The following is a 15,410-nucleotide window of genomic DNA, read 5'->3' on the forward strand; positions in this document are numbered from 1 at the left end:
AGAAAGAAAGTCAATAGGAATCCTTCCTCCTTTCCTTGCTCAGATGCATTATTCACTGTAATTTTAGGCAGACTGTTTCTCAACAGACTAAAGGGTGTGTACTATCTTGGGAAAATCAGACCATTTAATCACATTCTTCACTGCTTATGTGTCACATTTTTAGCCACCTAAGCTTGGTCTTTCTCCAAATTCCACACATCATAAAGAAAAGCAATGCCACATACCATCTAATTTAGAATTTTGAGTCACTCAGAAATAAATGCTAAAGTCACTATAAGTTATGGTCTAATAATAATGGAAACATTTTTTCTCTATGGGAAAGTTCTAGGACAATCTGAATCCTAGAACAAAGATGTTTAAGGATGATTTACACCTAAGAATGTAAAGTTTTTCACATTTATTCTAATATAAAAATATTCTCATTATTCTTACAGATCCCTCATTCCTTTAAAAACGCTAGCTAGGCTCTAATCATGCACTACTTTTTATGGAATACATTTCATTTTTGTCACTTGTTGATGCTTTTCAATTTCAAATTTATTTTGTCAAGCCAGTTTATATCTCAGTTTGTTTTATTTCCTCCCCAAGAGATCTATGCTTTTGCAAGTCCTCCTGAGTAGGGGATTTGAAAAGAAATGAGTTTCAGGAATAGTGCTATAAATAAAACAGTGTGGATTTCTTTCAAACTCTGCTAGAAGTTTGTCTATCATAAAACAGCAATAACAACAACAAACAAACAAACAAAAGAAAAACCCAACCAATCAAAGGTCTGCCAGAAAGATGTGTTAGAAAACCTGAAGTACTTGCTAAAGTAAAAGTATACTAAACAGAAAATCAAATAGTCCTAGGATGTCAGATTTATTTATTTCTTTATTTGAAAGAAATCCTATGACTTCTACTAGCAGACTGTTTCGTTAGAGGAAAGGGAAGAAGATGCAACAAGCTGGACTCACACTGCATAGTTGGCTTGTTTGTTTTGCATCGCTGTAGACTTCAAAATTCGTAAGTGCAAGCCATCTCATTTGACAAAGTTGAGTATGACCAGAGGCCTGAACCAGCAGCCTGTCATGTTCAACTATGCTGAATGCTTTTAATAGCAGCATTGCAGCAAAAGAGAGGCCAAGCAGCTCATTGCTCTCAGCAGGCTCCAAGACATCATCTGTATCTTTTGCGTTAAGCAGCAGGAGCCCTGAAATGTTTTTTGCACTTACCTGTAGCATGTGGAAGATGCTCCTGGTGGCTGCATCAGGTCAATCCATGTAAAAGTCTACTTGCAGGCTCCTACAGCTAGCTTTGGATTTAGGTATTGGTTTGGGATCCTCGTGTCTTGCTCTTCACAAGCACTGATTCCAGCAATGTTTTGGCTCAACTTCAGTCTGTCTGAAGAATGAATCTGAGGCCAAGAGAAGAGGGTACTTACTCCAGTGCATGAATCAGGTCCCTTTTCTCAACGAGAAAATAAGCATCACTAGAGGAGGGGAAGGACACGTGTCATGCTTTGCTCTTGAATTTAGAGTACCCTGTAACTGATTTGCTTTGGAATAGGGTGTATGTATTCTTTCCAATCTCCAGTTTTCATAAAGGTGTAAAAATTAAATTTTTAACTCATTTTATTATTAGTTTAGTAGTGATCATCTGTGTTTAAATATCTTCTGATCAGAAAATTAGAATGGGATTATTATTAAGTACTACATGATGTTCAGAGTGAACCATTCAAACTGCAATAGGAACACTGAGAGCTTCCATATGAAGAACAGATCTTTAATGGAAGGATGAGGGATCAAGTGTCTTTCTTAAGCTAGTGAGTTAGCAAGAAGTGGAAGAAGGTCAGAGGTCTAATTGTGTTCTGTTTTGTTTTGCTATTTCTTTGAAAGAATTAAAAAACATACTAAAGTGAATGAAGAATCATCTCTGTGACTATGTAAAAGCAGTACTTTTGCAGTAGTATCTGCTTTGCCTTTGCAGTGATTGAAGAAATAGAATCAAGATAAGAGAGTGGTGTTTTTGGCAAGGACCTCTTCTGTGCTGCTGCAAAGGGTAGTTTTGTTTTACTTCTTACAAATTAAATACTTACATAAAAGTTACTTCTCTCTTAGTTGTTCCTATCTCCTTTGTTTGTAAGAAAATGCATTAGCACAGTGACCTGGATTGTTACCAAAAATAAGGTTAAGTACCCTTCACCCTTAAATGCATTCATTCAGAATAATTTTGTGACAGTTTGTGATACATAGGTATCCCAGTAAACGTGTACTTTTCCTGGAAATGGACATTTTGAGGCTTATACTTGAACATTAATATTTTTATTAGGGAAAAAGCTGTTGACATTATACGCACTGGTTATTTGTAGAGCTGTAGTAGTAAATATTGTATGGTAAACTTGTATCAGAGGTCCCATCCTGCCATAGCCTGTTCTCATTATTGTGGTAGCCTCTGCCCTTTCATTTCCCCTGTCTCCAGTAATTTTATCTTGTCTGTCAGAGAGCAAGGATTATCTGAACTGTGGTTTAAGTGGACAAAACAGGGCGATTACAGGTGAAAAGTAAACACACAAAATACTTGAATGATGTAAACACACTGTTCTTTCCATGGCTGCATTGCATGGGAGCGGCTCATTGCTGCAGGCTGTGTGCTGGTGTCTGTAGTGCCCTTTGTCTCTGCTCTGTGCCCAGGGTGGAGACAGTGCTGCGATTTCATTCCTCAGGCTCTGCTCTGACCTTTGTGGGTAACATCCATCCAGTGTGCATCCAGCATACCAGTGCTGGTGTCTCTCTGCACCACAATCCATCACCTTTCCACATCTTTCTGATCTTCTGATGGCTTTCCTGCATCGTAATTATTTGTGTAACTTTACAGAGTATTTTCATTCTTTGTTCTCTTAGCAGGAGGTGAAGAGAATGCTGTTCCTTTTTGTTCTGATTCCAGCAGAACTTCAGGCTTCTTGCCCACCTATTATTGTATTTTTTTTCTCTTTTTCTCGCAAGGAATAACTGCACTGAAGAACTGCAATGTTTTTATGGAATTTTTGTTTGTTACTGGGTTTTCTTTTTCATGATAACTTTATTTCCCCACTTACCAAGCTGTAATTTTCTGGGCTTTTTCAGGTGGTAACAACAAATAGCAAACTTGCTTTTTGTATTACTAAAGCTATTTAAAAGTTCACACAACCACAAAGTTGCACTGAAAATGTGTCTTAATTGTAACCCTCATATTTGCAACCCCGATATAATCATCAGTTTGCAGAGGGTTTAAAACTGGTTCTGAGGTGAGTTGTCCCATGCAGCCAAGTGAACTGGCTGTTAGAGCTCAGTCACCAAGTCCCTGCAGGTAACTGTCCCGGGTAGGATGCTGTGGGCCTGGCAATCATGGTACTGTGGGTATATAAAACTTTTCATATGCCACTGTGTCCTCCATTCAGTCTGCTCTGCTGCTATCTTTCCTCTAGCACAGGAGCACAACCTGGAGAGGATGATCCAGAGGGCTTTTATCACTTCTTGTCCTCTCCCACCACCTCTTTCTGCCCCTTGGTGTTGAATGCAGTGTGCAGCCCCATCATCCTGGATCCCTGAAAGTTTAGAACCACATTCTTTAAGCACTTGGTTAGGTCCTGGTGTGTTAGAGTAGTAAATCCTCTCAGGCAGCTGTTTGTATACCTCCAGGGATATCATTCATTATTTTTTTCCTTCTGAATATGCTTAGGAGATAGAGACTGAAATGGGTCCCCTGTTCAAAACTATCAAAACCGTGCTGACAAGCAATGAGCAAGGGCCTGAAAGCCAGATGTATACAAAGCATTTCAGCTTATTTCCATACTTAAATGATACTAACAATCAGGCCATGCAGAACAAAGAGAAAGTCCCTTTCTCCTTTTTACTAAAGCAGTAATCTGGGTCTTACTCAGCAGACTGCAAGAAGAGCAACTAGTGCAAGCAAGAATCTTGACAAATAAAAATAAGAAAAATAAGAAAAGAAACAGCTTTGTGATCAGCTTGTTTGTTAGCCAAATTGTTGTGATGCTGACTATAAGCAAGTAAGCACATTAGACTTCAAATAATAGGCTTACCCTCTTACCTGAACATATTTATGTGGATCAAGCTCTCAAAGAGCTTCAGTGGTGAAGTGGTGAAGGTTTTTGTTAAAAACCCCTTCAGATATCGACCTAGCAGCTTTTCCCACAGTCACAACCTGTTGCTTAACTCAGCAAACCAATAACCTTTCGAAACATCACTGTCTTCAGACATTCAGGGAGAAATTACATTGAAGAATGGAGATGTGGGAGGACACCCTTGCTTCCCAAGAGAGAAAAGAGAGGAAGGAAGGGAAGGGGGAAGGGGAAAGGATAAAGGAGATAGTGGAAAAAGGAAAGGGAGAAGGGGAAAGGGGAAAGGAATGGAAACTATGAGCAGTAAAAACTGCATGTCAAAAGCCAGAAACAGTTCCCAACCATGCTTTACTGCAGTAGGAAAACTGGAAAACTGCTGGTTTTAAGTGTTGGAGTTTTATAGAAAAAAATATCATGATTAGAATAGAAATTGAGGTTGCATCATTCTGCTAACATAGTTATGTACGTTCTTTCTTAGATTGAATTCAGTCATTAGCAGGAAAAATAAATCCCTGTACATAAGCAAAAACGGAGTAGATAGTTCTAGCAATAGAAATTCTTGACGATAAGAGACTATGCACAGAGAGGATGTTACCAGTACATCAAAACTTTGACACAGGCAAATAATTACTGGGAAGAGTTCTCTGAACAATTATCAGCAGGATCTGTTTGGTTTCTTTATGTGCTGTATATGCAAGGTTGAGTGAAGAGCTTTGATTTTTCTGAGCACCCCTTCCTCCTCTCAGCTCATTCGACTGGCAGTTTGCAAAGGTGAATGGCAAACTGTGCTTATCTGAGGGTGTTTTTAAAATGATTTTCCTTTAAACACAAATGTGGTTCCCATGAGATATTTCTTTATCCTTGCAGGATCTCATGTCTCTCAATTTTGGGGGGATGCAAATTGACCATGTACAGAATGAAGAATGACATTTCTACTTCTTAAAGAGGCTAGGTAGCAAGGAATAAAGTTGGTTTTGTATTTTCTGAAGAATTGCATGGGCTCTGAAATTTGTTTATTTATGTCTATTCAGCTGGTGTTAATTAAATTGTCTGATCTGCATTTGAAAAATTTAAACATCTCTTGGATCCAAACAGTGTATTAAAAACATAACAACCAGCAGCGGGAAGATAATTCCATCAAAAGCTTTCTCTCTTGGTTTGTTATGATATTGTCAACTGTTTTTGATGGAATTATTTCCTTACATCTTGCTTCAACCCATATATTAGGGTTCTCCATAGGCTGTTTGAAATGTAATTAAAAATAGATGCTGTTTATCTGTCTCATGCAAAAAAAGAACTGTACATTCCACATACACACACACAAACACACACACACACACACACAAAAAAAACACTTTTACGTTGAAAATTTATTATTTAGGTAATGTCTAATTCAATTTTGCAAGTTACTTCTTGTGATTGTAGCAATATTCTCTTATGAATTTAGAGCTCGTTATTGACTTCCCACTGTCTCTCTGATGTCATACTAAGCATTATATTCAGAAATAAGTGCAAACCAATGAGGGGTTCTGGTAAAGAATTGTTCAGGTCCTGAAATGTGAAAAATGAAGTGCATAAGGTTATCACAAGAAATGTAAATCTTCTATCAAATCTTTTTTTTTTTTTTTTTTTTTTCCCCCTGCAGGCTCTAAAGCCAAATTATTTCTTGAAGAACATATTTAAAATGTGGAAAAAGAAATATGAAGCATATTGATATTGCAAAAGTACATTCTGCTCTAATTGTGCTTTAATAGGATATAATTTTTTTCAAAAATAAAACAAAAATCCTCCCAAAGTGATGCTACACAAAAGCTAATCCATAAATGCATTGCTATTCTTCCTAATTGTAAACATTTTTCCTTAGAATATGCTAAATAAATGCATTTTGAAATGTACATGACATGATTTTCTATCAGTGACCCCAAAGTAATGCAGGATTAATGCTTCAGTGGTTGCCTTGTTTTAGTATGACAGGTAATGCATTAAACTTGCTGAGGAAAAGGCAGTTAAGTATGAGTCCAGCTGACTACATTTTCATTTAGCTATGAGGACAGAATAGCTATAATGAAATTTATAACCCTGGACAGTTTCTGGTTTGATTCAGGGCCTGGGATTTTGCTCTGGCAGTCTGTGGATTGAAACAAAGTATTGATTTTATGAACTCTGTGCCATCTTGAATTTGTGTGCGAGAGGTCAGTGTAAATGTTGTATGAATAATGAGCAGGTGAGCTCCCAGTAAAAGATGTAAAATGGATTAATTCACAGTGAACTGAGCTTTGAAGGAGAAAGTTCTCCAGCTGATATATTGACACGCTATTGAGGAGTTGCTCTGAGTAGAACAGTCCAATTATTTTCTTATATTACCTTCTTAGCGAGCTAAGAGAGAATTTATGTTCTCAAAAGTCAGCCTGGGGAGTTACTGTAGTCTTTATTTTAAGGCTGAATCTTAGTCTTCCTGAGATGTGCTGAAATACAGAGAAGATGATGGTTCATGGCAGCAGCCTGGACATCTTGCTGATATCCATTTTACTGATACATGGTAGAGAAGAAAAATGCACATCTGTGCAGTATGTTATGGAGGCTGATTGATGCACTGTGTTCCCTACCTTATGGACTTAAGTGTGTGGGACTAGCTTAAGCATGGACTGGTTGTAAATGAGTTTTGGCAGGGCCAAACCGGTGCAAGTAGTGTAGAGAAAGATGCACTGAGTTTAATCTTTTTACTGTGGGCATCTGGTTTAAAGTCATATCACTCATATCCTTTCAGTCTTTGCTTCTTAACCATTGTATGCAACTCCCTTTGCTCACTATTTAGGGGATTAAATGTCAACCTATGAATCCCTAAGTCACAGAGACTGGTTTGTAGGCGACTGTAAAGCCCACCCAGTTCCAACCACTGCCATGGGCTCCATCCAACCTGGCCCTGAGCACCTCCGGGGACGGGGCAGCTTCTCTGGGCAGCTTTGCCACTGCCTCCCCACCCTCAGAGTAAAGAATTTTCTCCTAGTATATAACTAAATCTCCAACATGTGCAACTGTGCCAAAGGCTGAGTGTTCTGAAGAAACCACACTTTTCCAGCATTCTCACATTGATTGGAGTCTTGCTGCCTTCATTAGCCTGATGATCTGCTTGAGAAAAGCTTTTTCATTTACTTTCTTAGGCCACTTTGGCTGGAGGCACTCTCAAACATTAATGAATTACACCACTGTTGAAACAAATACCAGGCCCTGACCCAACTTATCAGTATGGTGAACTTCACTGAGCTGGCAAGTTTAAGGGCTTATAGGAAAATGCTGAAAATAGAAACAGGAAGGATGGAAGGAACAATTGTTATGGTTGTGCTCTCCATCGTGTCTTCTCTGCAATTAGAGACTGCTTTGATTTTCTAAAACCAGTACTGTGAATGGAGAATAGTTTTGTGTATCCATGGAGTTAACACGGACTGTGAGTTCCATGTTCCTCTTGTCATTTACCTTCAGTATTCATTGCTTGCCCAATAAAGTGCATTCTGTACTTTTGGCAGTCACTCAAAACATCTTGAAAATGTTGCATATTTCTGCAGGTCTTTTTTATGTAGCATATGATGAAGTACTTTCTGTCTTGTTTCACTGCCTCTTCGGCCCGGAACTCTGCTGCTTGTCCACCTGCTGTGTAAAACAGTGTCTTATTCCATATAAAATATTCCTCCTTTGGTTGATATACTTCAGTGTGTGAACTTAAAACTGGATTTTTTTTTCAAGCAGAGAAAACTGAATACTTGTGGAAAATAAACACAAAAGTGACATGAGCACAGCTGAGCGCAATTTATCTTTCCGTTTGAGTGAATACTTGTGGGAATATGCTTACAATCTTCATTCAGCTCTACATATTGATGTTAAGCAGTAGGTATTTTGACTTCAGACACCTTGCTATTTCCAGAATAACTAAGCAGCAGAAAGGTCAATAAGAGGATTATTACAGAGAGATCTTTTTAGTACCTCACACTAATTAAATGAGACAAAGCATGATACTGGAAACTAACCAACTGTGTAGATATAGCAAGTTGTGGTTTCCTAGACCTCCTGGAGTATTTAGAATTTTACTTCAAGAATTTTGAGCAATTTTGTGGAAAACTGGGATTTCTGTAGTATTCACAGACACCTTCTGCAATTAAACCCAGTTCAGAAGTGACTGTCTTTTCCAGTGGAAATATTATTGCTAGCTTCAAAATGCATTAGAATTGTTAGGATTTAAAGCAGCCAAGATAGAAATAGAGGATGAATTTTAGAGCTTTAGCTGGTGCAAATAATCTGATAGGCGCATCCAATGCTTCAAAGAAAGCCCAAACCACAGATCTTCTGAGTAGAAAGCATATTGAAAATGTTACTGCAAAAATCCCAGGCAAACTCAACTAGCATGAGGTGTGCTTCAGAGTAAGGATTCTAACATGCTGGCCATAAATCTAACCAGGAATTGGGAGGGAAGCCACTATTCTGTGCCTGTCACATGGTTAGGCATGCTCTTTCTACGTTCCAAATGGAGGCATTCCTTCTGCAGTACAGATTCCTTTTCAACTCTCTGTATGTCTGAAGCGTTTTAATAACTGCCAGAATTAAGTATTGATAAAACTAAATGCTATCAGTATGAAAACAACTTCATGGGGTTATAAAGGCTCTCAGAAGTAGGAAAATGGTTGTTTGTTTCACCTGAATGCATGTTTCTTGTGCAGATGCATTTGTAAGCAATTGTGATTTGAACTACTTACCCTGAAATCTAGAGCCCTTGTTTTATATAGTGTAAGGTTGGGTTGTTCATTTTTAAAATAGTTGTTTGAAATTTTGTGTATCCCTTGTCCCTCATCACATGTGGTCCCTTGTTTTACTTAATAAGCAGTTTGAGGTGCTGGTAATCTAATTTTTGAGCTATGCCTGCAGCACATGGTAGTTTCAAAGAGTATGCTTGCAAGCATTACATCTTTGCAAGTTAGATGTTAAGCTCTGAAGAAAATTAGAAACACTTTATTCGTGTCCAACTTTTTAAGAACTTGGTTGAAGCAGCCACCTAATAACCTGCAGGTTGCAAGGAGTCTTCAATTATGCTTCATATAGTCCCTTCTGCTACAGAAGACTTTCAACTTCACAGAATAATGACAAGAGACAGTATGCTTTAATGCAAAATTCTGATTCATCCCTAGAGCAGACATCTTATGAGTACTAAATTAATGAAATGTTCCTAGAGAACAAATACCAGTATGTGGTTGGGTTATTAGAAAGTGTTACATCTATTCACAATGTGAGCTGGCTTGCTGACTTGTTCTCGGTTTGGTGTTTTGAACCCCAGACCACAGCAGGTTGAGGTGAGCTCAGCTGAGCTGCCACATGTCTGGGTAGAGACTTTGGGCGATTAGTTGAATGAAAAACTAAAAAGTCTGTGCCCAGCAAAGTGTGACTTGGAAGAAATTTTAATTTAGCTAGTTTTGATAGGATTACTCCCATAAAAGGCAAAATCAACATCCTTAATGTGAGGATTATGATTTGCGAAACGTCAAGGTAGTTCTATTCCTCTTGGGATCCGAGAGTTTCCTGAAGAAAAGGCTGCCAGAACTTGTCAAAACAAGGCATATTTTTCTTAGCCTCAGTCTCCCAGCTGCATTTGCTGAGCTTTCTTCTAATAAAATCAACCTGAGGCTGACATTAAAATAAAGATTTTGCCGAAGTTACAGAAAGCTAAGATGTGCTTCTGTGACATGAGTCATTAATGAACAGGAGGGCTAACCTGACTTGTCATAAACTGTGTAGGATGCATGAAAAAGAGAAAAGTAAATGAAAGACTAAATTAAAATGAAAGATAAATCCTTTCCAGTATATTAAAATCTATATTAAGTCTCTTATGTAGGCTGACAATGAATAATGTCAATATTATTTTGGTGAAGGGTAGGAGGAACAACAGCAGAAGTTATAGTGAAAATTTGCTGCAGAGTACCAATAATGGGTTTGCAAACTGAAGGTAATGCACGTAAAATTTTTACTGGATTTCTTTGTCATATATTTTTTCTAGTTTAAAGGAGAAATGAATATGAATCATCAGGAAATGTTCCAAATTTTAAATGAGGCATCTTCATTATCCAGAAATTATATTAACTCATTTGATGGCAACTATACTATCTAGACATGAGTAAAGGAAACTGAAAAGGCAGAAGCACTGTGTGTTAAAACAGAAGAGATTAAACTGCCTGATCAAGTTAAAACAACTCTGGACAATGCAGTAAAATAAACACAGGACAATGTTCTTCATTACTTCATTGTATGGTCTGTTTTGCCAGAGTTACCATTTTTTTACTATATATTTTCAGAAAGGTCTTCCAAAAAAAAAAAAAAAAAAAAAAAAGTGTGTCAAGAAGGAATCAATTTCTGCTTAGAAAAATGAACTATAGGGAAGAAGGAGATTTGGGGTAATCCCATTGCTTCAGATATTTTGAAGAAAATTTTGGGTATGAAAGCCCCCTCATTACAAGAAAGAGTGTGTCTGGATAAGGGCAGTGAAGCTGTGGAGGGTCTGGAGCATAGGTCTTGTTGGGAGTGGTTGAGGGAACTAGGATTGTTTAGTCTGGAGAAGAGAAAGCTCAAGGGAAACCTTAGTGCTCTCTACAACTGCCTGAAAGTTAAGCCAAGAGTGGTTCAGGTTAGGTGTTAGGAACGATGTCTTTTCTGAAAGAGTGGTGATGCATTGGAACAGGCTGCCCAGGGAAGTAGTGGAGTCACCAACCCTGGAAGCGTTCAATAACAGTGCAAATGTGGCATTATGGTTTGGTGGACATGTTGGTGAAGGTTCAACAAAGAATGGACTACGTGATCTTTTCCATCCTTAATGATTCTATGATGCTATGATTCACATTAAGAAAACATCTTGAGCACCTAGTGTCAGAGAAAAAAATTCCTGACAAATATAGAGATGACTCTGAAAGGTCAATAGTGGAAGTGTCAAAGTAATCTTCTCTGTATCTTACAAGATGGCCATGAGTGTTCCCAGAACCTACTAATAATCCCCTTGTGAGTGAGGTGTGATGATTGTGAAACACTGCAGAGAAGCCATACAGAATGAGCATATAATCATAGTCATTTTTGCCTGACAACTTCAGCTGTTGAGAGAAAATGATGTGTTGATATTTTGTGAATCAGATGTGGACTATTTCAGAATTCAGAAAACCTGAATCTTCTTACTGAGAAAAATAGGCATAAAATGAAGCAGTAAAAAATTAAATAGAATTAAATAATGAGAAGACATGAGCAAATTGAATTAAATGTTGATCTTTATCCCCAGGGCCTTACAATAGATTCGAGAAACTGATGGTAAAGTATTAATCAATGTGATTGTCATACTCAGAAATTCATGTTGCTTGTGCAAGTACCCAATACTTTGTATCTATCTTATGGCTGTTTACTTTTAGAAGTGATGAGGTGATATCATCGTTGCAAAAACAGACCACATTTTGAAATATTTATGTTTTTATTCATCTTTAAGGCTCTTGATTTTAGTAGTTATACAAGGTATGTTCTTATGTGATGCATAACTGTTCAGTAATGGCATTTAGTGTCAGTGAAATTTTATATCTCATAGACACTGAAAAATACAGACACTATAAATGTCTAGTGCTTCAGAGAGGGCTCTTAGATCAATGTGGACAATCTGTAATATAATGGCTTAGATACGAAATCATATTTTAAAATAACTTGTATGTAATATTGCCTGGTAATGTTGCAGAAGATGAATTTATTTATTGTCATTGTACTTAACAGTGAAAGCACAGTACTGTAATAAACTCTTACCCTCTGAAATACATTTACCTTCTCACCGAGGTAGCTTACTAATGTGATTTTCTACCCTTCACAAAATGAAGATAATGGCTTGCTGCAGTTGCTATGATACAAGACTAGTGCACTGAACTTTCTGGTGCATCACAGCACACATTCTATTATCACACAATCCATTGTCACTGCTGCTAGGACTTTTTAAACTTGTACATGAAATAGTTAATCGAATCTTGCAAAACAGGATTTACTGGTATTTTCCTAGCATTCTCTGAAGGACTAGTAGCAATATACTCAGCTTTAACTAGACTGTAGGGCTGAATATTAGAATCAGGGTGTGAATTACAGAATCTGACCTAAAAGGCAGCCTGTGACATAGAAGATGTACCCTTTCTTGTTTTCTTGAACTTTAACGTTATGCCTAAACGTGTCACCTAACTTTGTTTCTGCAAATGTTATGTGTCTGTAATAGGCTTAACCAACCTTCTACTCCAGGAGGGAGAAAGAGGTATAAAAGGTACCTTCATCCTGCAAATCTGTGATATATTTTAAAATAGGATAAATTGCCTCCTTTTGGAGCCTTCTTAGTTTGAATGGATGCCAAGGAAGATGGATTAAATGAGATACCTAACTTTTATATGGCTAAAACTATCAGAGAGAAAGAAAGTCCACAAAGTGGATTTTTTTTAAACCCTGGACTGGGGATAACCCAAAGCAAGATTAACAGGTGAAAATGAGGCAGAGTTGGAAGTATACAGCTATAATGTTGGATACAGCAATACGTTAAGAGCCATGGTAGTCATAGTGTAATAGCATGGAGAAACAGTTGTGTGGAGAAGGGTCTGAGAAATACTAATCCACCTCCCTTCAGTGGGAAAACAAATCTTTTGTGAAAGTAGATAGATGACAATTCTGTAAGAATAGCTTTTTACTCATTCACATTCTCTGCCTCAATCTCCCAAAACAGGAGTTGACAGCCTGTGTTTCTTGAGAGATGTATAACATGTTCCCTGTCAACTCTGGTGACTGCATTGTCAGGGAATCCTATTATGATGGCATTGCACCCATGAGACAAAGGCTTAAGATAAGAAAATAAAACTTTTGGAAATACTGGCTTCCTACTGACAGTTGATTAGGCTGCAAAAGAGATGCTCCTTCTATTTTTCTGTAGGCTGGAAATCCATCAGGTGTTCTCCAAGCTATTAATAATGATTTAGCTAGCAATACCAGGTAGGTTTAATGGATTTCCCTGCCATGTACTAAATGTGTTTGCAGTGAAGCGTGAAACAACCTGTTTTAATGACTTACCTTGCTTGCTTAGACCTGACGTTAATTTTTTCAAAGGCAACTGTTTGTTTATTAATTGAACAAGCAACCACTTGTCAGTGAGTGAAAAATTAATTTTAAGGTCTGAAAACTACTATGCACTGTACATTACGAAACAAAACTGATTTTTTTCTGATAAACCAGTTGAAAAACAAGTAATGTTGTCTGTTGATTTTGAGATGCTTTCTTCCTGTTGATACACAGTATGTAAGTAGATGTACTTCTTTCACTGCAGCTGGGATGACAGCAGCTCAGTTAGTAGTGGCCTCAGTGACACTCTTGACAACCTCAGCACAGATGATTTGAACACCACCTCATCTGTCAGCTCTTACTCCAATATAACTGCCTCTTCAAGAAAGAATGCTCATGCCCAGGTAAGTAGTTTTTCATTGCCATTTCTCGCCACACCACTCACATACGCAGTATTAAAAAACAAACAAAAAAGCCTTTGTAACAATGCCTCCAAAACAAAACAAATGAAATATTTATATTTTACCAGCTCAGGTCCTGTCTCTGGATGTTAGCTTGTATTTTGGATAGGGTTATGGACCAACACATCTCTTGAAGTCTTGTCCAATCATATTTTCCATAGCCCCACAAAGGAAACATTAAATGTTTAACTATCTTTTAAATTTTAATTATTTGGTTCCCTATTGTAGATGAAACGCTGCCCATGATCTGTTGGTCTCTGTCACTTCTGATTCATAATTAATCTTTTTTATCCTTTTAAATCACAAACACTGATCCTTTTGTCCAAGTTTTGCACAACACTGTGAAAGCTGGCAATGTATAGTGTCAAAATAGAGTTCTGAGAAATCTTTATATAAAGCTTTATATACATTATGTATCTTTGTGTATATAAGTAAGTATATACACATGTGGGTGGATGGGTGAATGGATTGACAGATAGATAGATAGATAATGAAAAGGTTTTCTGCCAGACACCTTTCTATTTCTTCCTAGCCCCCCTTAAAATCTCAAGTGATAAGAAAAGGTGACATGGACTGCTTACAGGACTTGGTTCATGAAAAATCAAGAAAAAAGGAAAGAGTTAGTCCCGCTAGAACAGTATGGCATCTTCTGTTTATAAACAAGGAACCTCGAGACTGAAAACTCAGCATAGGAGAAAAATTTTTGCCTCCAGTGATTTCATGTCGAAAATCCAGGAGCCAAGACTGACATCCTGAATTCCATAGAGACTTTTACAGGCAGCCAGTGCCTGGAGTTGAGAGAACTGTTTTGTAGATATAGGTTATGGTGGACTGTATCAATATGAGAACACATTTTTTATTTCTCCACAGACAATGGAGAAGTAGTTACCTGGGAATGGAGATTGCTTTAATCTGCAATAGAAGCTCTGAAATGAGTTTCACGCTGATTCTGTACTCATGAGGTGGTACTCACACAGATGCCAGCAGTCTTCAGTTTTTACCATTACTTTCCCATTCGGTCAGGTCCTCCCATGGTTGCTAACTGAAGATATGCTTCTGTCTTTTCTTACCAACTGGTCCTGGCTTACTTGTTCCACTGCATTATCATCATCATCACTGAGAAATCTCAGACTGACCATTTAACTCTTTCTGGGTTTTCTGCTTGAGTGAACTCATCTTCTAAATACTCACTGTACTAGCTGCATTCTGTTCTGTGATAAACATAAAAGCAGCATATTTTCAAACACTGCTTTTCTGCCAACATTGCACTATGTCATGAAAGCTATGAACAGACTTTTATTAGTTTTCACATCAAGCAGATTAATCAGAAAGCTGAGTATTCCAGACTGGCTGCAATCTGAGCCAGAAGCTGAGATAAGCACAGTATTTAAGGATTTTGCCAGCTGTTCTCCAGGTGCAGGACATAGTCTTGCAACACAGAGGTCCCTTTTTGCCATCTTCATGTGATTGTAGCAATGCAGGCTGGCTATAACCTGAGGTTTACATTGCATATTTTGTTGTTGTTTACATACTAAAACAGGATTAACATTGCTTTTGGGGTCCAGTCATGGTGAAAAAAAAGGCTTTTAAAAAGCACTGTTTTTGTCGCTCCTTGGAAATGGTGCAGTTTGCTTTAAAAAATGTATAGCTATGTGTTTATAACTGCTCATTTATGAGAAAAATTCTGGGAACATTACACGTTTGAAAATAGCACCAAGATAAACTCTCATCTGAAGGACCCTGTAATATTTGTGTAGAAGTTTTGT

The 15,410-nt window shown here is 37.7% G+C and overlaps 1 protein-coding gene across 7 annotated transcripts in view; it reads left to right on the forward strand.

Moving 5' to 3' along the window:
* Positions 1–15,410, forward strand: part of NAV3 (neuron navigator 3) — a 258,341-nt gene that overhangs the window by 182,245 nt on the left and 60,686 nt on the right. For all 7 annotated transcript variants that reach the window (XM_090139108.1, XM_090139109.1, XM_090139114.1 and 4 more), the window contains one exon: positions 13,449–13,587. In XM_090139108.1, the coding sequence (XP_089995234.1) occupies positions 13,449–13,587 (139 nt within the window). The remainder of the gene's footprint in view (positions 1–13,448; positions 13,588–15,410) is intronic.

This window comes from Phasianus colchicus, chromosome 1, assembly GCF_987193195.1.
Source record: "Phasianus colchicus chromosome 1, bPhaCol1.hap1.1, whole genome shotgun sequence".
Lineage (NCBI taxonomy): Eukaryota > Metazoa > Chordata > Aves > Galliformes > Phasianidae > Phasianus > Phasianus colchicus.